Source organism: Elgaria multicarinata, chromosome 15 (genome assembly GCF_023053635.1).
Source record: "Elgaria multicarinata webbii isolate HBS135686 ecotype San Diego chromosome 15, rElgMul1.1.pri, whole genome shotgun sequence".
NCBI lineage: Eukaryota > Metazoa > Chordata > Lepidosauria > Squamata > Anguidae > Elgaria > Elgaria multicarinata.
Genome location: NC_086185.1, coordinates 25,190,683 through 25,213,302, shown reverse-complemented (window position 1 = coordinate 25,213,302; position 22,620 = coordinate 25,190,683). Strand labels below are relative to the sequence as shown.

Genomic DNA, 22,620 nt, shown 5'->3' with positions numbered 1-22,620 from the left:
TCAGTACACACAGATGGGACAGGAGAAGACAGTCACCAAATGCTGATGACCACAAGAAGCAGGGGTGGGGGAAGAGAGAAAGAAAAGCAGTGCAAGGGCAAGCTGGACAGACAGCTGTGGCACGTGCTCTAATCCCACACGGCACAATAGCCTGGTGCGTTCTCAAGAGGAAACTCTGGCCTCCCCACCCTCCACTCTAGAAGCAAACAAACAGATTCCTGGATCCCTTGCCCAAGCAAGAGGCCAACATAATGTATATCCTGCCTCCCTCAGAAGCTCATCTCCAGCAAGTGTACACAGGGAAGCCCAGGCACAAGCAGGATTGAAGCACAGACATACAGCCCTGTACAAGCCTGCCTCTGAGAGCTACAGAGGAGGGAAGGGGGGTGGGCAGAGAAGAGGAAAAGGAGGGACTGGCCGAGCATGCAGATGAAGACAAGACAGGAGACTACAGGGCAGAATTCAAGGCCTTGCCCAGTTAGAACTCTCCTAACAGTAGGACCTCCTCCCTGCCCCGTCAAACTGCCTTTCCTCACACTTGCCTGCGAGAGGGCTCCAAACAATGAGAAGGTCATGGCTTTTCTACCACAGACCTCACTGCACTCGGGTGGCGAGCCCATCAGCAACATCCTGGCAGAGGACTTGGCTCTCTCACCCTGCAGCAGGTCCGTGAGAAGTTCTGAAGTGGCCACGGTCTGGCTGGGCTCAGGGGAGGTGTGGCTGCTCCAAGCACACCACGAGCTTGTTCCCAGTCACACACATGCTAGCAATGAAAAGTGATCATGTGCAGTGCAATTCCACTTACTCAGGTTCTTTGCGCCATAATAATCGTCACTTAACCCAGGGAAGTCCTGATTCACAGCCAGCCAGAAGGGGGAGAGGGAGAGGGGAGAGAAAAGAAAGAGAGAGAAGAAAAAGAGAAAGAGTGGGGAGGAAAGACAGAGCCAGGACAGCATTAGTGACAGGAGTGCAGATGGCTGAGAACTGCAATAGCAAGTGAAGTTAAAGCTCCTGACCCACTCTTCCAAAGAACTTCTGCCCCAAACCCCCAGAGCATTCAAGACGGCCGTTCCCAGAGCATCAGCTCAGCCACCTCCCAAGTCCAAGACGTCTCCGTTTCCCAGCACATTCTAGCACCAGGTGCCTTTGGGTCTTTCTGGGAACTGCATACTGCTCAGATCATCTAGTGTGCAGGCCTCAAGAAAAGACTTGCCCCAGCAAAGTCACAGATATGGAGAACTGCAAGAGTCCCCAGCTGTCTGTGGAAGAAGCAGAGGACACGACCCTATGGTTTTCAGTCACCAGGCTAGTCAGGTCAGGGGTCACCAACTGACTTATTTGTTCTCTTAAAACCAACCATCCTGGGCTGTCAAGTGGCAATTTGCACTGAGAAGCACAGACCAACCAGCACCAGAGCTCAAGATGTGTTTGCACCAGACAATCTTGTCTACTCCATTCTTGTAAACCAATCCAAGGATGTGGGTCCCTATGCCATTGCCAACTGCAGTTACCAGCATGAGGTCACCACTACCGAATGTGTGAGCCAGAGGAAGGATCCGGCCCTGCTCTACTAAGTACAGGCTGGGAGGTCCTGAGCTGCTACTGCAGAAACTCTTTGGCATCTGCCTACGGGGCATTTTCCAACATCCCACCTGTGGCTCCCTCAAGTCTTAACATTTGCAATCAAGCTTCTTGCACAGGGGTTGCCGTTTCTTGCATCCTGATCCTTGACTACTTTCATTTCACAGTTGGCAATAGGGGAAGGACCATAGTTCAGTGATAGAGCACAAACTCTGCATGCAGAATGTTCAATCCCCGGTATTTCCAGTTAAAGGGAATCAGATAGCAAGTGTTGGACATTCACCAGAAAGGCACTGCTGATCAAGATGAGACAATATTGGGATAGATGGGCAAATAGTCTGTCTTGATAGAAGCCTGCTTTTTATAAAGGCTGGTAAGTATATTGGAGTTCACGGCACAATGGCAACTAGACCGTATTGCACCACACACTGGACCTATGGCAAAAGCAGAAGCCTCCTTTCATCAGGGACTTGCTCCCAATAGATGGCATTAAAAGAGTGTTCTCCATTAAGCCACATGTACACTGCAGAACTGCGGCTGCTGCTGCTTTAAGGCCACAACAGTAGCGGAATGTTGCAAACTGTATGCACTATGCTGGTGTGCATATTTTGCCCAATTTTATTCTAAATAGGGCAAGGAGCTACGCCCACTACTGAGGCTCTGCATTTTCACCACTGACTTCAGCGATACCCCTGGGACTGGGATCTCCAAAAGGGTGAACTGGACCAAGCCAAGTTAGCCCATGAGGACAGACAAGGAAGAACATTGAGCAGATACTGTAAAGCTAGGAAGAGGAGTGGGCCAGAGCATGGCAGATATCAAAGGAGAGAGGTTGCAAGGGTAGTCTGGAAGCATAACTAGCACAGATCAGGCAAGGGAGAGGAAGCAGCACTGACTAGGGATGCCAGGAGCAGCCAGCCAGCCACCTCTCTTGGAGCCACAAGGCTCATCCCAGGGCTTATTTCACCTTGCAACCCGGGACAGAGCACCGGGTGGCCTCGTATCACCTCAGCACAGCCAGGGTAAAGGTTTCACCCCTACCAAGGGGCAATTCAGAGCCTTGGGGGAGCACAGGCGGGAGGGCCCGACGCTGTGTTGGATGGCACAGGGCAGAATCCAACAAGGCCTCCTAGCCACAGGTGCTGGAACAGCCCTCTCCTCAGAAGCAGCATGCTGCTTCTCGCTTACAGCGGCTGCAGGAGCCTCCCAAGCCAGAATTTGAGCAGGGCAGCGGCTACTTACGTTCCTGTCCGCTGCTCTCCTGGGCCATGTTCTCTTTGCTCTTGTAAAATGGGAATTTTCGAGAGAGGCGGAAACTCTTTTTACGTTTCGTTTTGATCGACTGTGAAGATGAAGATGGAAGGAGGGGCAGAAAAGAAATAAAAAAACAAAAACAAAAAGAACAAACAATGGAGTTTAAAGCATGCAAGAAAAAATTAAAATGAATAGACAATGATGATCAGTGTCAGGGAAGCTACGCCTCAAATAAAATCATGGAAATTACACATAAACGGGAATGTAAGAGGAAAATTAAGTGCAGAGAAAAATGGGTTTTAGGGATGGTGGAAGATGACTAACCAATCTGCATGCCCAGAGCAACAAAGATGTATCTCATGGCCCACCCCATGCACTGTCAGAAGCCACACTGGCACTCAGCCATCTCCCTGGCTTCCCCACCACCCGACTAGGAATTTATAGTCCCTGCCGCATTCCGCCTACTCCTTTGAGCCTGCTTTCGTGGGGTCAGCCACCAGTAGCGTAGCATGCCCTGTGCCGTGGGGAAGAAGGTGCTGCAAAGAGGCTGCTGCAAAGGCTGTGGGCCGAGGCTGTAGGCAGGGCGCTATGGCACCTCCAAGGACAAACCAAGTCTGAGGATCTATCGTGCAGATGCTTTTCTAGGTATGTTCTAGATACAGAATCTCGGCCCACTCACTCCGGAACTGGACTGAGTGACATTCCGCCTTGAGGGAAATGGGGTTACATTTCTGATGTGTTCTCATTAACCCTCCCCAACCTCTTCCACGTTGCCCTCCCCACAACCCCCTGACCAGCACTTACCCGGTTGGACTCTATCATCCCGGTTCGGGCATGGAACTTCACAGTTTTCAAACGTGCCCTTTCCTTCTTTTCCACTCTGATTATGTCAAGAGAAAGAAAGAGACCCTAATATTCCAGTGTGGCTTTGACCCCTCACTGTTTCTTATCTCCCTCACCTCCCCAAGACCCATTTCTCTCTCCCATAAGTTGACTTGTTTTATTTTTGCTGAAGAAACCCACAGAAACTGCTGGCACAGAAATGGATGGTTAACCAATTCTTTCTCCCAAGTCTCTGGTGCTACATTAGAAGGGACACAGCAAACAGCACAGACCTCCCACTGTGATGGGCAGTATTTTCCCTGCCCAGCTCATTCTGCTTAAGGAAAACCAGGCAAGAGTCCAAACAAAACACTGTTACCCCCTCCCCAGCTCCTTCAAACAGACCACATCAGCTCCTTCACACCTAAAGGAGAGAAAACAGCCTGGCCAAGATTGGGCACCGCCCAATGGGAACTGCAGCAAGGACCCCAGCTGCAGAACAAGCACTCACCTCTTCTTGCTAGGGATGACCCCAATCTGCTCACTCTCTCCATGAGGTGTCACTAGCCTCGCCTGCCACCACTCATCATCCGAGGCATTGATCACATGCAAGATGTCCCCATAAGAAAAACTGAGTCCTTGACTGGGCAAGCAGCTGTCTCGAGTTCGGTCATAATCAAAGAGGGCCCTGCACAGGGATGAAGAACATCAGAAACATAGGAAGTTGCCTTCTGCCCAGTTCCATCTAGCTCAGGATTGACCAGCAGCGGTTCTCCAAGGTTTCAGCCTGAAGTTTGCCCCAGCTTTACCTGAAGATGCTGCGAGGGATTAAACCCGGGACCTTTTAATGGTAAAGCATAAACTCCACCACTGAGCTATGACTCCTCCCTTGGGCAAGCTCTCCACTGGACTTGAATCTTTGTTCCTGATAAGCTCTCATTCATACACAACTCCTGAAATTGGATCCTTAGGACATGTCCACATATAATGTAAAACACACTTTATACCCTTCAATTATCCAAGTTTTCAGCAGTAGCAGTGGCAAAAAAAGCAGTCAGCAATGCGTTAATTGGTCCAATTCAGACAGCAGGCACAACAAACTAGATTCACTTTCTGGGATGGAGTGTCTGTCCATAGAGAAGTACTCCATACTGGTTCCTCGGTATTAAAGCTAAGAGCTTTACTTTAATAACCTTGAGAAGCCAGGGAGCAACTGCACTCTCTAGAAAGAGACTGCGCCATGTTCGGCAACAGCTCAAAGTAACTTTTCCAGCTAGTTCCACACACAACATGCAAAGAAGGGAATGTCAGAAAGTCTCCCAGAACAGCCTCTACACTCTGGCAGCTCCTCAAGCCAAGCTCTGGCTACCCATATGCTGTTGCTAAGATAAGCAAGATACAGCTGAAAAAACTTTGATTTCAGTGGCTTAAATGACTTTTCATCCTGCCAAGCTGGATTCTCCAAAGATCTTTGTCACCAATCTTAAGCCCAAAGCCTTACGTGGCACCCTTGGTACAGTTACATCCTGCCCAATAGTTAACTTTGGGTGCTGTCATTTCAGAAATTCCACTTTTTGCCACAAGAGGAGGCACGTTCAGTTGCATTTCGTGGAAGGCAGGCACCTGCGTGCAGCTGTCCTTGCAAGATCTTGGGCATTCTCCCAAAAGTAACGTCCATGCCAGACTCAGGGATTTGCTTCCTGTTCCGGACAGGACATCAAGGTAAGGACCTCAGTCAAGGCCAGATCATGTCTTGCAACCTAATACAATAAGCCTAGTAATTACCATTACCTGCAGCATGACAACCCATTCCATCAGTTTCAGTTAAATCTTACTCGAAACTACCCCACCCGGAAGGGCTGGGCCTCCTATCCAAAGTGCAAAAGGACTTGCAAAGTGCCGTCTCAACCACAGGAGCAATCAAGAGTATATTATGCAAGACAGGTTAACACTTAACAAAGGGAAGTCCTTACTGCATAGGCAATCTATGTTTCAAAGTCAAAGTGGATGAGTTGAAGATGATTATCTGTCTAGGTGGGGAGTTCCAGAACACATCCACCAACAATCATGAGCAACAAACCAGTTAAGCCCATGCTCTTTAATAGAACAACTTTCAGTCACAAAGCTGGCAGGGGCTTAACGCTGGGACAAGTGGACTAGAATGCTTAAGGCTGATCATCTCCCACCAGGTTGTAGAAAGGCTCAAGAGCTGAAAACATCATGCCCATTTCAACCAACAAGACAAGGGGTGGACAACTTGTAACCCAAAACATCTGGAGGGCCACAACTTCCACCAGCCCTAGCCAGTGAATCCAACAGTACGCCGCCCTGAGATCCTAGTGATATAGGGTGGGATACAAATGTTTTAAATAAAATAAATAAATAAATAGTGTGGGTTGATGGGAGCTATAGGACAAAACATCTGGATGGCCACAAGTTTGCTGGCTCACACCTGTTCCGTTACAAACATCCTTTCTGCAAGCTTTATTTGAGTGCACAAAAGAAATATCCAGGCAGGGAGGAAATAGATGAAGGAACAGCACAGCTGCTTCAAGCTCATCTTGCACCTAGTTGATCAGCCCAATTAGCAAGCTCAAAGCAATAATCCTACTAAGAGCTCATCCCTCTTTCCAGTCAGTGAAGAGGCAGCAGAGCAGACATTTTGCAGAAGACCTCCTGCGCACACACTGTAACCCAGAGCAAAACTGGGGACCCAAGCATCTCTTTCATCTAAAAGTGCTACCTGTCTAGAAGGCAATGCATATACGACTCCTATTGCTTCCAAAGGGCAGAAGTGCACACAAAACACACCCCATGAAAATACTGACAATGCAGCCTACACAAACCCTTGGCTTAAAGGATGACACTCAACACAGGAAGCCATATTTCAGCATGGAGTGGAAGCAACTCAGCACAGCACAGCCAAGTCACCACTCAGGTGAGCTGGGGGCTACAGTCTTACCAACAAACAGGCAATCCAAACCAGTTAGGCCTTTGATGAATTAAAAAGCAAAATAAAGCACTCTCAACAAGTGACACCACAAAGGAACCTCCATTTTCTGGGGAAATGGGACCCACAGACAAATTTGACAGATCATCTACTGGCATACCACATACATTTTTTTTTCCAGAGGACCCATGTTTCCACCTGTACAAAAGAATAGCACATTTTACTTACCGGACATACAGAGACCGCTTTTCGCTTGTCCGAAGTGACCCAGATCCCGAACTCATGCTGCTGTTCATCATCTGTTCTCTGAGATCATGGATCTTAGACTCAAAGCGGCTGTACTCTGCAAGCAAACAGAATGGTGGTTAATTCAGGGGGGAACTGACGTGCAACATCTCTCTCCATCTAGTTTCTCCATTCACTTAAGCTCAATGGACATTATCTATCTCATACAGAAGGGAGAAACAAGCAAAGCAACCCTTAGCTAACCCATCCAAACACACACCTCATGGAGACAGCTCAGCTATTAGCTATCAAAGCCCAACTGAGGACTGGGCCTAACATGCTGCATGCCACATAAGCTGGGCCGCTGCATTCCTGCTCAAAAAGTACATGATATATAAAGAGGTGCTAAAGAGACAGCTGACAAGAGACCAAATTTCAGGGAACTGGCCCATGGAGCGGTGGTGGTGGGGAGAGCAGCTGCTTCCCAGTGTAGGTCAAGTAGCTTTGCAGGGTACGGCTTAAAACCAGAAACTCAGCCCATGCCAGTAACAGCCGAGTAACACTGAGCAGTACCCAGTGTCCAACCAGCAAATGACAAGAGCTAGCTAAAAGATTAGCAGTAGCAACAACAGGTGAGGAGCTTGAATAAGCAATAAAATAGCTATTGTGAGGGGTTTCATGCACAGTGGATAAATTTAAATTAATAGGATGAGCAGAAGAGCCATTGACCATCCAAGATTAATCATGCACTTAATTTCACAGAGTTGGGTATCTGGTATAAATAAATATGCAAGCACCTTGGGGGGTTTGCTTTTTAAAAAAGATTTCTAGTCATCATGGATGTATCTGTTACGAACAAGTTCTGTTATGAGGCATCTTCTCTCTCATAGTCTCTTGTCTCAAACCTTCATTATACTTCCAACATATTGGTCCCATTTGCCCCCCCCCCCCCCGAAACTTAAAATGTCTGTTTCAGAAAACAAGAGGAGAAACACAGCAACTGCATCCAGAAAAAAAGAAAGAAAGCTGTTCATGAGCAACGTGGAGCTTGCTGCATCTACATACAAAGGAATCCCCCACTTTCTGTTTCCTAAACAACAGAGTAGCTTTGAGCTCACACATATTTACCAGGAGTCACTGGGAGGCTGCACCCTCTGCCTGCCAGGAAGGACATCATGGCAAGGGTAGGGTTGTGAAATTTCCAGGAATATTGAGGCCATTTGGGGGGGGGGGGGGGAAACGACCTGGAGTAGTAGTTGTTGTTGGCTTGTTTGTCCGAGAAAAAACCCAGAAATTTTGGAAAAGTCAGAGACTTCCCCAACCTGCTGCCTTCCAGATATTTTGGATTTCAGCTCCCATCAGCCTCAGACATTGCATAGGCAATGGCCAGGAATGCTGGGCACTGTAGTCCAAAACATACGTAGAACACCAGGTTAGGCAGCCTTTCTGTTCCTAAGATTTCATGTATAATTTAGTTTGCTCATAAAATCATCATTATATTTCATTAAAACTTTTAAAAGTAAACTCAGTTAGTAAATTTGTACTTATTGTCTGAATAGATTAGAACTACATGACTGCTACTGCATCAGAAACACACTATGCTATAGAATAAGAACATAAGAAGAGCCCTAATGCTGGATCAGACCGAGGGTCCATCTAGTCCAGCACTCTGTTCACACAGGGGCCAACCAGATGTTGACCAGGGATCGACAAAGCAGGACATGGTGCAACAGCACTCTCTGACCCATGTTCCCCAGCAACTAGTGCACACAGGCTTACTGCCTCAGATACTGGAGGTAGCACATAACCATCAGGGCTAGTAGCCACTGATAGCCTTCTCCTCCAGGATTCTAAAAGAATCTTACAGAAAGGGTTAAACAAACCATTTCCCCCCCATGGCTTTCCGCCACTATTTCCAGACATTTTACATCTCCAGTCTTTTTATAAAAGTATTCTTATTTCATAGTTTTTAGAAATCATTTTGGGGGCGAGGAGTAAAAGCTGAGTAACAGTATATAAATACTTTGTCTAAAATTCTATAAGAAAATATTTCGTAATCCAAAGCTGTACAACTGTGTGGGGGGGGGACAGTAAAAAATGGGTTTCCCAGTCGTCGTCCCCCGGACCATCACTTCTCTAGGCCAGGGGGAGACCAACTTCACCCCCATAGACTAGTAAGAGAAGGAGCAGATGCAGGAAGCTTGCTGATCCCCTTCCCTGCCAGAAATAATACATAAACAAAGAACTAGTGCCCAAGTTTGCATTTTTCCTCCTCCCTCTCAATCTCTTTTCCTTGTGTGTCAGGTCTTTTAGACTGAGGGCAGGGGACTGTCTCAATATTAATGTTTGTAAGCTCTTCTGGGAGCCTTTTTCAGCTGAAGAGTGGGGTTAAAATGCTTTAAATAAAAAAATAAGGTGCAGAATCCTATTGACCAAAAAACCTTTATCTATGAGCAAAGTGACAGAAGCAAGACATTTTCAGGATATATCACACTCCCTGATAACCATAGAAGCTGAAGTTATTGTTAAAAGAACTCTAGATGCTGTGTGCCATGTCCTGCCTCTATTTGCTGCATAGTACGACTTCTTCTACCACCTGAAACTCCACCCATCACCTGCAGATGCCAGCACGGCCTTCAGATGTGTGTAAAGGTCTGTGATGGTGTTTTCTGTTTGTTTCTCCCTCTGAACAAGAACAAGTCCAAGTACTTTGTGAAGCTAAGATACTGAGTAAGTTCTTGCCAGTCCTTAATCAAGTAAGCCAACTACACAAATCACAAAACAGAATACTTCGGGCTGTTTTGGAAAGGGCATTCAGAAAGTGCTCGAGTTTCATGACACAGGCTAACAGATTTATTGTGGCATACGCTGTCATTTATTTATTTATTTTATCCCAGTATTTATATTCTGTTTTTCAGGGCAAAGCTCTCCCATGGTAGCTTACTTAAAATACTCATAAGAAAAGAAGAGCCCTGTTGGATCAGACCAAGGGTCCATCTAGACCAGTTCACACTAGACCAGTTCACTGTTCACACAGTGGCCAACCAGCTGTCGACCAGAGACCAACAAGCAGGACATGGTGCAACAGCACCCTCCTACCCATGTTCCCCAGCAACTCATGCACATAGGCTTAATGCCTCGGATACTGGAGGTAGCACGTAGCCATCAGGACTAGTAGCCATAGATAGCCTTCTCCTCCAGAAATTTATCCAACCACCTTTTAAAGCCATTCAAATTGGCCACTCAAAATATGCCTTAAAAATATACATAGATGAAAACTAATTTAAAACTATAAACAATAGCAGTCAAAACAATAAATAGCTCAGTTCACATGGCATACTTAATAAAGAGCAGACTGAAATAAGTTTTCAAAGTCCGTTTGAAACTATTAAAAATGAGGTGATCCATACTTCTCTTGAGGAGTTCCACAGATCTCGTGTCACCAACAAAGGGGCCCTGTCTGTACTGCCCAACAATCTACTGTATTTCAATTATGGGCCTGGAAACAAGGCCTCCAGTCTTATGGCATGGCAACTACCGTGGCATAGAGGTTACTTTTGTCAGATGCACGAAGTGTTATCTTCAGTAGGCAAACATATGTAATGGTACAGATGGGGGAAATGGTAAACAATAGAATCAAAGGGCAATGAAATGCATGGGGTAGCCGGTCCATGGCAATCCTATTTAGAGCCCAAATGTATACAACAACAACAGCAGCAATAATAGTCAATGGTGATAAAGAATAACTCTATGAAACATGAAAATTTATATTTCTCCTTTCCTACTAACAAGAAGCAGCCCAATAAGCAATTCCATCTGAACTGCTTTCCAGAAGTTATTTGGTTAAAAGGTTAGAGCTATAACCATGAAACATCAGAATATGAACTTCCGGCTGTTCTCTTGGACAATCCATGAAACTCACTGTCATCAACACCACCAGTGAATATTTTTGGACACAAGCATTTCCATAGAGACAAGATGACTAGCAACTGAGCCACCCATCTTTAAACAACATATGCTACATTGGGGATAGGAAGTGGGGGATAATGTATAGCTAATAGGGGTGGGCATTTAAACAGTCAAGAAGAAAAGATTTGGTCAACTGATGTATCAAATATTGCCAAATAATGATTAAACATTTTAAAGGCAGTAACACTATGAAAAGATTATAAGCAACAGGATAGGTACACTAATTACAAAAACAATATTAGTCATGGTGTTGTGGAACAATGCTTTTAAAAAATGTATTATATGTTTATTCCGCCCTTCACCATGTTGTGAGGATGAAATACATTCCCCGTATTTTATCCTCACAACAATCCTGTGAAGTATGCTAGGCAGAGTATGACCAACCAAATATCACCCAATGAACTTCATGGCAGTCAGAGGATTTGAACCTGAGTTTTGCTCATCCCATCTAGTCAAACACATACTACCCACCAGGCAGTGGCCTTTACCATTGATGACTACTGTGTTCATGTAAGGAAGAGATGCTTGCTGTTACAGCAAGTAGCTACTGGTAGAACTGATGCTATGCTGCTACGCTTGCCCCACCACCACAATTGCTGTAGGACTAGGGGACAAGCTATCCTTGCTAAAATACATATATACACGGTATAAAATGAAAAGATAAACTGCTATCTACACAGTGACATTCTTGGAATATCTGACTGCAGATATAGGCGGGTCAACTGTCTGGCACACCAATCCTAAAAGCCAGTTTAAACCATTACAGTTTTAGCAGGTACACAATTGTTCTCTAAGGTGTATACCCACTAAACATTAAATTGTAAAAAAGCCCTAAGGAAGGAAACAGAAAGAAGCACTGGAGTGCACACACCGAGGAGGACATACGTAACAAATCAAACAGCCCATGCAAATTAAAACACTGTATGCACAACACAGCATTTCTAGATACACGTTTTCCACCAGCAACAGTCCACAGATCACTGAAAAAACACAAGGGTTTTTTTTAACAAAAGGCTGCAGAGACCATTTCAAATATTCCTGGAAAGCAGGAGAGGAAACATTGACAAAGCACATCAGAACAGTCACCATCATGTTTATAGTGTCCTGAACAAGAGCCGCTGGGCCTCTACAAGTTTGAGAAGACCAGGCTGTGTGGTATTTGGAGAATGTACTCTAAAATGCAGTTTATAAATCTTTGGGGGTGGGGTGGGGGAAACTGGACCAAGAGAATTGGACATAAAACCAAACAAACAGAACTGGTTGCAAACAAGCGCTGATCAAAATTGTGCCAATATGCAAATGTAACAGTTTGAATAAGACAAATGTGCTTGTTTTAAAATAAAAGCTTAAAACATGGAAGTAATAAGGCTTACTGATCCAACACCAACCAATAGCCTTGCCTTAGCATTACCTTCATTGGCAAAATAGAGCAAACTCATCTTTAGTATCACAGAGGCAGCTGTTCAGGAATATAAGCTTCTCTATTCCTTTGGAAATACCACAGTGTCAATGGGTATCCCTGACACATACAAAGGCCCCAGACCTCAGCAGCCATTGTCTGCCTTACCAGGATAACCATTTGGACTCTGGCCTCCCCAGCATTTTACCACATGACTCCTGTGATTGTTCTTGTTTCTACCTCAGTGGCTATTCATCCAGAGTCTGCACAAAGTTGCTAACGTCTGTGCTGCCAAGTATGTACTGTTCATTCAGAGCCTGGCCATTATTAAAGCACTTATTTAGAACATCAGCTCCTGGGGGTTCTGATGCCGTGTAAAACATTGGTTTGTGGTTAATAAATGCTTCTGGCCTTTGCATGTACAGAATGATTTAAGCAAATTTAGTCAAAATGACTGAAAAGCTATAAATGTAATGTCATTTTGCATTTCCATTTGCAGTTCATTGAAAAACAGAAGTCCTATCTATGGAAGATAAAAACAGTATTTTCACTGAAAAAGGAAAAAGCCAATAAAAAGCAGTTTCTTCTCAGATTGCCCTATTTGCCATGCACAAAAACATGCTTGGTAAGCCCTCACAAACATGCAAGATGCTCCAAACAAGGTAAAAAAGAGGTTCACGCTCATCCGAATGTGCAGCCGCCTTCAGTGCTTCATAGAGTGGACAAAGGAGCAGGGTAGCTAACAAGGAAAAGCAAGCTCAGACCACATGTGGCAACCAAAATGGCTGGGGGAGAAATCTGTGACTTCTACCCCCCCCCCCCCCCCACACACATCTTTTCAACATCCTAAGATTTAGGAGAATGGTTTCCCTTCTCAAACTGTTACAACCTTGAATTTCACAAAGCCAACCCCAGCTTCCATATAAACTATTCTAAAATTATTTGGCAAACACAGGTAGACAATATTCTGAGATACTAGTTTTTGGTTTCATTCTCCTCTGCTAGAAGGAATGTTATATGTTGCACTTTATTGATTCTGTTCTTACAATATTAAAAAAAAACCATTAATGCATTTTATTCTTTGCTTCTGTGAGCTCTCAGAGAACAATAGATAGATGGCCATATTAATTCAATAATAAATAAAAATAATGACTCCAACTCACTACTAACCTTGCACTGAGCATGTTCTTTCTAGCCTGCCCCATTACAAAGAAAAGGAGAAAAACTGTAGCCAGATTTTGCTAAGCACTTTAAAATTAGAGTGAGTCTCTGGATGCATTTGTCCAGTGGAAGGAAATGGCACAACTTTACTCTGCATGGGTCTCTCTGCCCCTCCTCTTTGGCTTCTATGCCCTTAGACTTCTGAGTCTGAGAAGCACTGAAACAAAGTTAAAAAAGCATAGCTTTGCTTACTAAGTATTTATGCCAGCTATTTCTAATACAGAATTTTATCAGAGAACTTCAGACTCCTTTGGTTCTCTTGATGCTAGATCAGCCTTCCCCAATCTTGTGATTGCCAGATGTTTTGGTCGTCAACTACCGTCAGCCCCAGCCAGTATCAGGAATGCTGGGAATTGTAGTCCAAAACATCTGGAGGGCACCAGGTTGAGGAAGGCTCTCCTAGATAAATATTCACTACTTTGTGAAATTGAAAGTTATTTTTAGAATTTCTTGGCTTCTTTATCCACATGGCCCAGGCTGATATTTCCTGGCAGCTTTATTTATAGCATTTATGTGCTGCCTTTCCTCCAAGAAACTCAAGGTAGTGTACACAGTCCCCTTTCTCTTCACAACAATCCTATGAATTATGTCGGGTTGAGAGAGAGACTGGTTCAAGCTCACCCAGGAAGCTTCATGGTTGAGTATAGATTTGAGCCTGGATCTCCTGAGTCCAAGACTCTAATTGCTATCAATAAGACTCCATTTTCCGAAGCGTATTAACACTGGGAAATAATGTAATTTGGCCAAGTCATCTTCTAAAACAATATAATTACATGGCTGCAGGAAAAGTTGCAAACATTTAAAAAAGTAGAGAAGCTTGTCCAACACTGCAGACAATTCCATGAAAAGGCATCGATCCGAGTTTGGAAATAACACTACCACTCATGTTCAGGTCAGCATGTTCCTGTATCATTAGCTGAATTTATCCTCATTCGCTTCCTGTTGACCATGCAAGGTTTTAAAGCTCTATTACAGAATCCAAGAGAATAATAATTGATTACTGGACCTTTCAATCACTGAACACAAATTTATTGGTTGCACACTAGAGAAGTGGCATATATTTTGTCCCAGTTTGATTACCCTCATCAGTCCTGTGTCCTAGCTGGACACCACCATAGCTGTAGATACAACTGCGGCCAAAATAAGCAGAACTGTAACCTGGAGGTTAAGCAATTCTTTTAATCTGTGCTGACATGAGACAAGAATTCCCACTCAGAAACACACCATTCCCCAGGAGAAACCAGAAGTGCTTACATCTTCAACAGAACCTTTACTGAAGTCCTGCAGCAAGGGCATCCACAGCTCAGCAGGGATGAAATGTTCAGAAAATAAAAAAGAAGCCCACTGCTGTCTAGTTTCTACATGCACAATCCCAAGATAAGAGTAACGCTCAGTATCCGGCACATAATATTTTTGGTAGTGTGAATTACTCATCTGCACTCAGCAGAAATGGAATAACCAAAAGGGTGGAGAAGAAAGCAGGTTTAACATTAACCACAGCCTCTTATTGGTAGCGCAGCAATTTCCAGTAATTCTATCAACCAAGCAGGTCACCACTGGTAGCAGATCCAGCTCAGTTGTCAAGCACCATTCTTGCAACTACTGTTTAAAACTGGACAAACATCTGGCCATGAGCCAGTCAAGAACAGCATGAAGAGGTTGTGAGCCAAGAGGAGATCTTGGGCACACTAATGTATGCTGGCAACCCTGGGCTAGACCTTTTAGCATCTCAGCTACTTAAAAGGCCCCTTTAATCCTCAGAAAGAGCTCCAAGCTGCTCATTCCATTCAGAATGGTGAACAGAAACTTTATTCTGCCTTCAAGCTCTGGCAATTGGCATGTCTTACCTTCCAAAGGGCAGAGTGCAGTGTCTGTCCAGTGAATTTCTGAAGATCTAGTGATAGCAAGACTCAGGAAACAGGGCAAGCAGAAAAGGGTGACAATACAACTTCAAAGATTCTGTAATGTGAGTGAAGGGATTAGAGAACACAAAGAAGCGCATGTCATGGATAAGGATTCAGAAACTCTCTCAGAACAGGAACTGTCAACCGCACAGACAAGTAGTAAGAGCCTTGTTCTATTGGGGAGGGGCAGAGGGAAGAATGAGGCATGACATATGGAGAGGAATAGCCCACACCTGACTTGGCCTTTGGCTAAGTATGTTGGTCAACAGGTAACACCATCAAGGATAATTTTGAACGCATAACTACCCTCCTTCATCCCTAAGGTACTACCAGTACAAGCCTATAATGTTGCAAGCCTTTTACCTCAACAGCTACAAAGTCTACTTCACATTCCAAACTACCGCACAAGCAACTAAAACGGAGGCAGTCAGGCATGGAAACACCTTTACTCCCACAGTAACTCTTGCTTCTACCACAAAGAACCAGAAGCTACAACACATAGCAGCAGCAGCCTGAGGAGGAGGACCTCAGGTGGAAGATAGGGGAGGGCCATGGTTTAGTGGTAGAGCACATGCTTTGCACGCAGGTTCAACCTCCCAATATCTCCAGGTAGGGCTGCAAAAAATCCTGTCTGAAACCCTGGAGAGTTTCTACCACTGGGGGCTCGTCTACACCAAGCAGGATATTCCACTATGAAAGCGGTATAAAAAAGGCAGGAGCCACACTACTGCTTTATAGCAGTATTGAAGTGCACTGACAACTGTTGGGGCCCATTGAGACACACTATATGTCGCTTTCATACTGCTATATGCTGCTTGGTGTGGCTCCTGCCTTTTATATACCACTTTCATAGTAGAATATCCTGTTTGGTGTAGATGAGCCCTCAGTGTCAACAATACTGAGCTAGATGCACCAAGGGTCTGACTCAGTATAAGGCAGCTTCCTATGCACCTATGACTTAACCTGAGAGAAGCTACAATCTGGCTGCATCTGCAGCCATTTCTGAGCCAGGAGAATTAGAGTGTCAGCTGGAACATCTAGTCTGTGGGAAACTTTTCACCTTTGCTCCTGCCTAGTAATATAATAATTATAATATTATAGTATTTTTAAATACAATAAAATACATATTATAAAGCAGCCTCAAAAACTTTGGTTAGTAGGTGTTTTTAAAATACTCCAAATAAATAAAATACAGGTGCTTGAACCCCAGCACAAAGAGACCATTAATACTCCCAAACAACATTAAGACCTGGAAAAAAGTGGGTAGAGAACTGGCACTGCAACCTCTCTTAACAAAAGGCAAACATATTCTTTATCTAGTGATTTCATGGCCAGCAATACTAGCCTGGCTCTACCATCATCTGCTCTTGGCCTAAGCAGCATCTTCATGCTTCTGAAAGTTCAAAATGAGTTCAAGAACCTGAGTGTCATTACGTACTCCCGAGCTAGAAGGACTCTGTTTATTCAAAGTCCTTCTTTGGTCTTCAAAGTCTCAGATTCCCCAACTCAGAATGCTATGGAATCTTGGAATCTGTGAGGCTATTACCTACGGCTTTACCCCAACATTTGTTCCATGAGCCTGACGCTAATGGCTTTCAGTACAATTCCACATGGTTTTGTGTTTGCGCAAGCCCAACCCCCACTCTCCTACAGGATTTGTTTCTATGGTAAACCCAGCTAGTAAGAGAGGCAGTTGCCATATTAACCTCTAATTGGCTGCAAAGCTCTAGCATTAGGCTGAGCACCAAGCTGCATGTGTCACTAGCACATGAATGTTTCACGACAGGCAGGAATCTAGCATCCCACACTAACCACAACGGTTCACTCAGCTAGCTCAAGTTGATGGCGAGGTACATTTTGACTGGAAGGATTAATCTCCTGTTCCTTTCTGCAGCTGCCACCATTTCAGCCGCAGGTTGCACACAGCAGCCTGAGAGAGCGTGCAGAGCAAGAACCTCCTACCGCTGGTACATCGTTTCAGTGACAATGCATGAAAAGGATTGCCGGCTACCGGGGACCTATACTCTGACCACTTTCTCCAAAGGCAGAACTGTAAACCAATCAGCTTCACACTGTTTCCTATGACAGTAGCAAAGAATAAATGAAGGTTCTTCCTGAAATAACTGCAAGCTTCAGGAACAGTACAGGATCAAACAAGTACTAAGTCTATGATAATTCAGTCATTAAGTACAAGATCAAGCAAGACAGAAAGTGTGTGACTATCCAGCACGACTATTCCTGACCAACAAGTCTCTAAGCAGTAAGCTTCTGGGGCCCACTACAGGGAGCATGTGACTCCCTTGTAACAACAACTTCACCAGCTACCGGTCGGTTCCCAGGCCCAGTTCAAACTGCTGGTTATGAACTGTAAAGCCTTATACAACTTGGGACCAAGCTAACAGGGGCTTGGTCTGCCCCTCCATTGGGAGAGGGGAGGGGGAGAGCAGGGCCTTCCCACCAGCCCTGCGAAACAGTATCCTTAATTTCTTTTCCCTCTTCCCTCCGGATCCCCTTTTCCTTGTGTGTCATGTACTTTTTAGAATGTAAGCCTGAGGGCAGGGACTGTCTTCTTTACTGATTGATTATAAGCCGCTCAGGGAGCCTTTTTGGCTGAGGTGTGGGATAAAAATACAATAAATAAATAAATAAATAAATAAATAACAGGAAGATCTCCTTTTGTCATATGAACCTTCTTTCAGATCCACCACCTTCTAGAGTCACATCTGCTGGGGACCATATTGATTGATTGCATTTATATACCGCCCCATAGCTGAAGCTCTCTGGGCGGTTTACAAAAGTTGGAAGGAAGACCATAGAGAGGGTGTTCTTGGTTGCTACCCAGGCACTGAGACTCCCTGCTGAGGGAGGCTAAGACACATCCCTCTCTCTTATCAATCCATCAGCAGGCAAGGACATCTTTATTTTAGCAGGCTTTTGACATATCAACTTGTCTGTTGTTGAAGGGTTTTTTAATTGGTTGAGTGCTGTCTATTTTTTCCATTGTTGGGATTTTTAATTGTGTTTTAATGGATCTGTTTTTACTTTGTGGCTTAAGATTCTATTTTAATCTATCTTATCTATCTATCTATTATCATGTTTGGAAATGGGGGGAAATAAGTGGGGGGGAAGGGGGAACCTGACTTGAGAGTGATATCACAGTGTCTGCATGTTAGGAGTCTGAAGATGTAATGGGGCAGGAGGGGTCTGCACCCATTCAAATTAGGCTCTGCAGGGCATGTGATGGTTACCAGGCTGAACCTGCTAAAATGGGTCAGGGTGCTTCATCCAAAATGGAAACACACAAGTAACTGGAGATTTCTGTATTTCCAAAAAGGGAGGGGGAATCCAACATTTTCCCTTTCTGGTTTCCAGCAATCTTAGGGGCAATGGTATAATGCAATGGGTTTGCATATAGAAGGTCCCAGGTTCACTCCCCAGCATCTCCAGGTAGGGCTAGGAAAGAATCCTGCCTGAAACCCTGAAGAGCTACTGCCGGTCAGTGTCAACAATACTGGACTATATGGGCCAATGGTTTGACTCCGTGTAAAGCAGCTTTCTCTGTTCCTATGTTGAATGCTCTCTGTAATCCCATTATTTTCTATTCTACCATCAGTGATTATGCCAATCTCTGCTTGAGGGCTCCCCTTGTTAATATTTTTAATTTGAGTGCTTACAGAAGTGTTGGCACTCTAAACTGCCCTGGAAACACAATACCACATAACTGCAGGAAGGAGACATTCAGATCTTTGCTATAACTGCCTTTTAAGCTGCCAACTTTGATATAACCACTCAGCTAGTCCTTAGCCACAAAGCCCTTCTACCCTAAAGTAATGAACAATTCCACAAGCTTAAAAATCTGCCTCATACGTTTGTGGCCATCACAGAGACGTTTTAGTTTTAGACAGAATTCCACTAGCCCAAACACTCCATGCTGGCAACAGCATAGCTTAAAAAGGCTCTGAACAGCGACATGTTTGCATACCTTGAAGCTCTTCAGATACTGCTGGCTTTTCTCAGAAGCCTCTAGTGCTTCTGTTCAGTTATGACATTAAAAATAACAAAGCTCCTTTCTGCACTGAGCTTAGGTACTAATGGGACTGTCATTTATACATATAACATAGTTCAACAAGGCCATGCATTGCAAAGCCCAGTGGCATTTCTGATATTTAGCCAGCAGCCGCTGTTAAATCTCTAACTCCATTTTTGCTGAACACAAGTGCCCAACCCACACTGTGGCTCAGGTTACTTTGTTAAATCTCACTTTGCAAACGGAACCTGAAATACAGGAGTACAAACCTACTTCCCTTTCTGCACTGGCAGGCAACACATCACGGACTACACAAAAGTAACTCAAGGCTGTGATTGGAGGGACTTCCCTGCACAGGTTCTGTACCTCCCTTACCAGGTATGTTTGCTGCTCTTGCAGAGCTTCTTCCACACCCTTCTCTCTAGAAAAGTGTAGAAGAACAGAAGAGGCTTAGAAAATGACAAAGCCCAAGTACCAGTTTATAGAAAACATTCCTATGGAGAAATATACATAAAACAAGGACAGGAAGAAGACACCTATGACAAAGTAGGCGAGGCTTTATCAGGCAACACCTCTGGTGTGCTATTTAAACTCCTGAATATTTCAGTAGGTACCTAAGTACAGTCATTGGCCAGTGACATAGAAAGCCCAGAGACAATAAATCTCAACTGTTCAGGTTTCCCCCCAAACATTCTCTGGATTAGTCACTTTGGCAGCTGCCTCTCAGCCTAGTGCAGCCATCTCCGATTGCTTTGTGTTGAGATTAGAAACAAAAATCTGCTACTTTAAAAATGATGATGAATTAACAGCGGTTGGAGTAAGATTTCTCCCAATCAAAACCATCAAGCACAAGTTTGTACCATTATAGACATCCTCCTTGGTGATCAGGAAGTTCCTCCTCCTTGGCCGCTCATTCAGGACTGTCAGTTTCTATCAGTGACATACTGCACAACTAACTACACAGCAGACAACCTTTGTACCCCTGAAGTGTGCTGCTCCAAACCTCTGATTAAATGTAACTAGCTGGCAACTAGGTCTATGACTACTATACAAACATTTCTCAGAGCCACTGAATATCCATTGATTGCAAAAAGGAAAGACTCCATAACAACAACAAAAAACGGGATGGGATGGCAAGATGACTATTAAAACACCATGCAAAGTCCCAGGACTCATCCCCAAATCTGTATCAACTGCATACACCCCAGGCCCAGGTCAGCCTGCTCCAGTGCCACCCTTGGATATAGATCACACACTCATCCCAAATGCACAGGTATGGCTCTCCAACAAAAGGGGACAACTGTTACCTTTGCCTTTACATGCACCGGACGCCTTGAGCTGGGCACAGGATAAAGGAGCCATTTATTTATTTATTTAAACATTTTTATGCTGCCATTCAGCAAAAAAAGGCTCTCATGGCGGCTTACAAAAGTATTTCTTGACAATGGCTCCTTAAATCTCGAGAGGTGCTCACTTTGGGCTATTCAAAGCTACAGATGTCCCCTCCTTTAGCTCACTGGCCTTGGGACGACTTCCAAAAACAGGAAAGGTAGCTCTGTGCTAGCAGACACCCCCATCATTACTGGTTGTCACTGGGCTTCCTTAGAGAGCAGCTCTTTGAACTCCCATGTCTTTCACTAGCCACTGACAAGGCCCTGAAGCCTTCTCTCCCTCCGCCTCACCACAGACTTAGGCAGTCATATGATCACAGGTGTTCCAAGCAGACATAGGAAAAGTGAACAGAGAATCCCACATGGGCTAGAGCCGAGCTGCCTGCCGCAAGAGAAGGCCTTTCCTCAGGAGACACAACTAGTAGTGTTAATAGCTAATAACCACATTAATTGTTAGTCCGACGACTGTGGCAGTACATAACCAACCAGTGTGGGGTAAGAATGTAAGAAGAGCCGTGCTGGATCAGACCAACGGATCCATCTAGTCCAGCATTCTGTTCACACTATGGACAATCAACTGTTGACCAGGAATCCACAAGAGGCCAAGAATGCAACAGCACCCTCCCACCCATGTTCCCCAGCAACTGATGTACATAGACATCCTGCCTCTGATACTGGAGGTAGCACAGAGCAATGGTCTTCAACTGGTGGGTCGTGAGCTAAAAATGGATCATGAGATCAGTCCATAAGGGTCGCGGCAAAGCTGTTGCAGCCATGTTGGGCATGGAGAAAATTTTGAAAGCAGGTCCCATGTTGCAGGTTGGGAGTCTGATGTGGGCCCTGGGTCAGGACCAGTTGAAGACCACCGGCACAGAGCCATGTTCAATTCTACTTGTCTTAACTGCCCAGAGAGCTCTGGCTATGGGGAGGTATATAAATGTAATAAATAATAACAACAATAAGAACAACTACCCTGTTTCCCCGAAAATAAGACAGTGTCTTATATTAATTTTTGCTCCCAAAGATGCGCTAGGTCTTATTTTCAGGGGATGTCTTATTTTTCCATGAAGAAGAATACGGTACACATTTATTGTTGAACAAAAAAAAAAGGTCTTATTTTCGGGGGGATGCCTTATATTACAGCGAGAGGCAAAACTGGAAGTAGGTCTTATTTTGGGGGGATGTCTTACCTTCGGGGAAACAGGGTATTAGCCATGGACAGCTTTCTCCTGTTCCATGAATTTGTCTAATGCCCTTTTAAAACCATCACTACATCTTGTAAGAGCAAATTCCATAGTTTAACTAAGCTCTGTGTGAAGAAGTCCTTCCTTTTATCTGTCCTGAACAGCCCACCTGTCAGCTTCATGGGATGTGACCCCACTGTATTATGCTCTAGTGTTCTGACGGAGGAAGAAAAACTTTCCTCTTTCTCTACACCATGCATCGTTTTACACACCTCCATCACCTGTCTTCTAAACTAAACAGCATAGGCACGCCGGGTGACCCAGGGCCAGGTCTCCCCCCACGCCAGCCAGCACCGGGGGGGGGGGTATGTGGAAAGAACCCCGCGCGCCACCTCGAAGAAAGGCGGGATAAGCGTGCAAAAGAAGGCCACTGGGGCATAAATGAACAATTGTAAGCGACGAAGCACCCCAGAGCTGGCGAATAAGCCACGTGGAGCCGCCCCCTCCCCACAAAGGGCTTCTTTTTTATATATACGCGCACCCCCCCCCCCCGCCTCGCTGCCCCCCATGAAGAGGTGCCAAGCCGGAGGAAAGGAGCTCGCTCGACTTTCCACGAAGAGAAGCCCGGGGGCCGAGGTGGGCTGCTGGCCCGCTCCCTCCTTGCCTCACCCCAGGCGGCTACGAGGCCACTTC

At 45.0% G+C, this 22,620-nt stretch overlaps 1 protein-coding gene across 4 annotated transcripts in view; it reads right to left on the bottom strand.

Annotated features, from left to right (window-relative positions):
* Positions 1 to 22,620, bottom strand: part of DLG3 (discs large MAGUK scaffold protein 3) — a 78,129-nt gene that overhangs the window by 5,811 nt on the left and 49,698 nt on the right. For all 4 annotated transcript variants that reach the window (XM_063141605.1, XM_063141607.1, XM_063141606.1 and 1 more), the window contains 4 exons: positions 6,836 to 6,950; positions 4,169 to 4,345; positions 3,640 to 3,715; positions 2,824 to 2,923 (listed from right to left, as the gene is read on the bottom strand). In XM_063141605.1, coding sequence (XP_062997675.1) covers positions 2,824 to 2,923; positions 3,640 to 3,715; positions 4,169 to 4,345; positions 6,836 to 6,950 — 468 coding nt within the window. The remainder of the gene's footprint in view (positions 1 to 2,823; positions 2,924 to 3,639; positions 3,716 to 4,168; positions 4,346 to 6,835; positions 6,951 to 22,620) is intronic.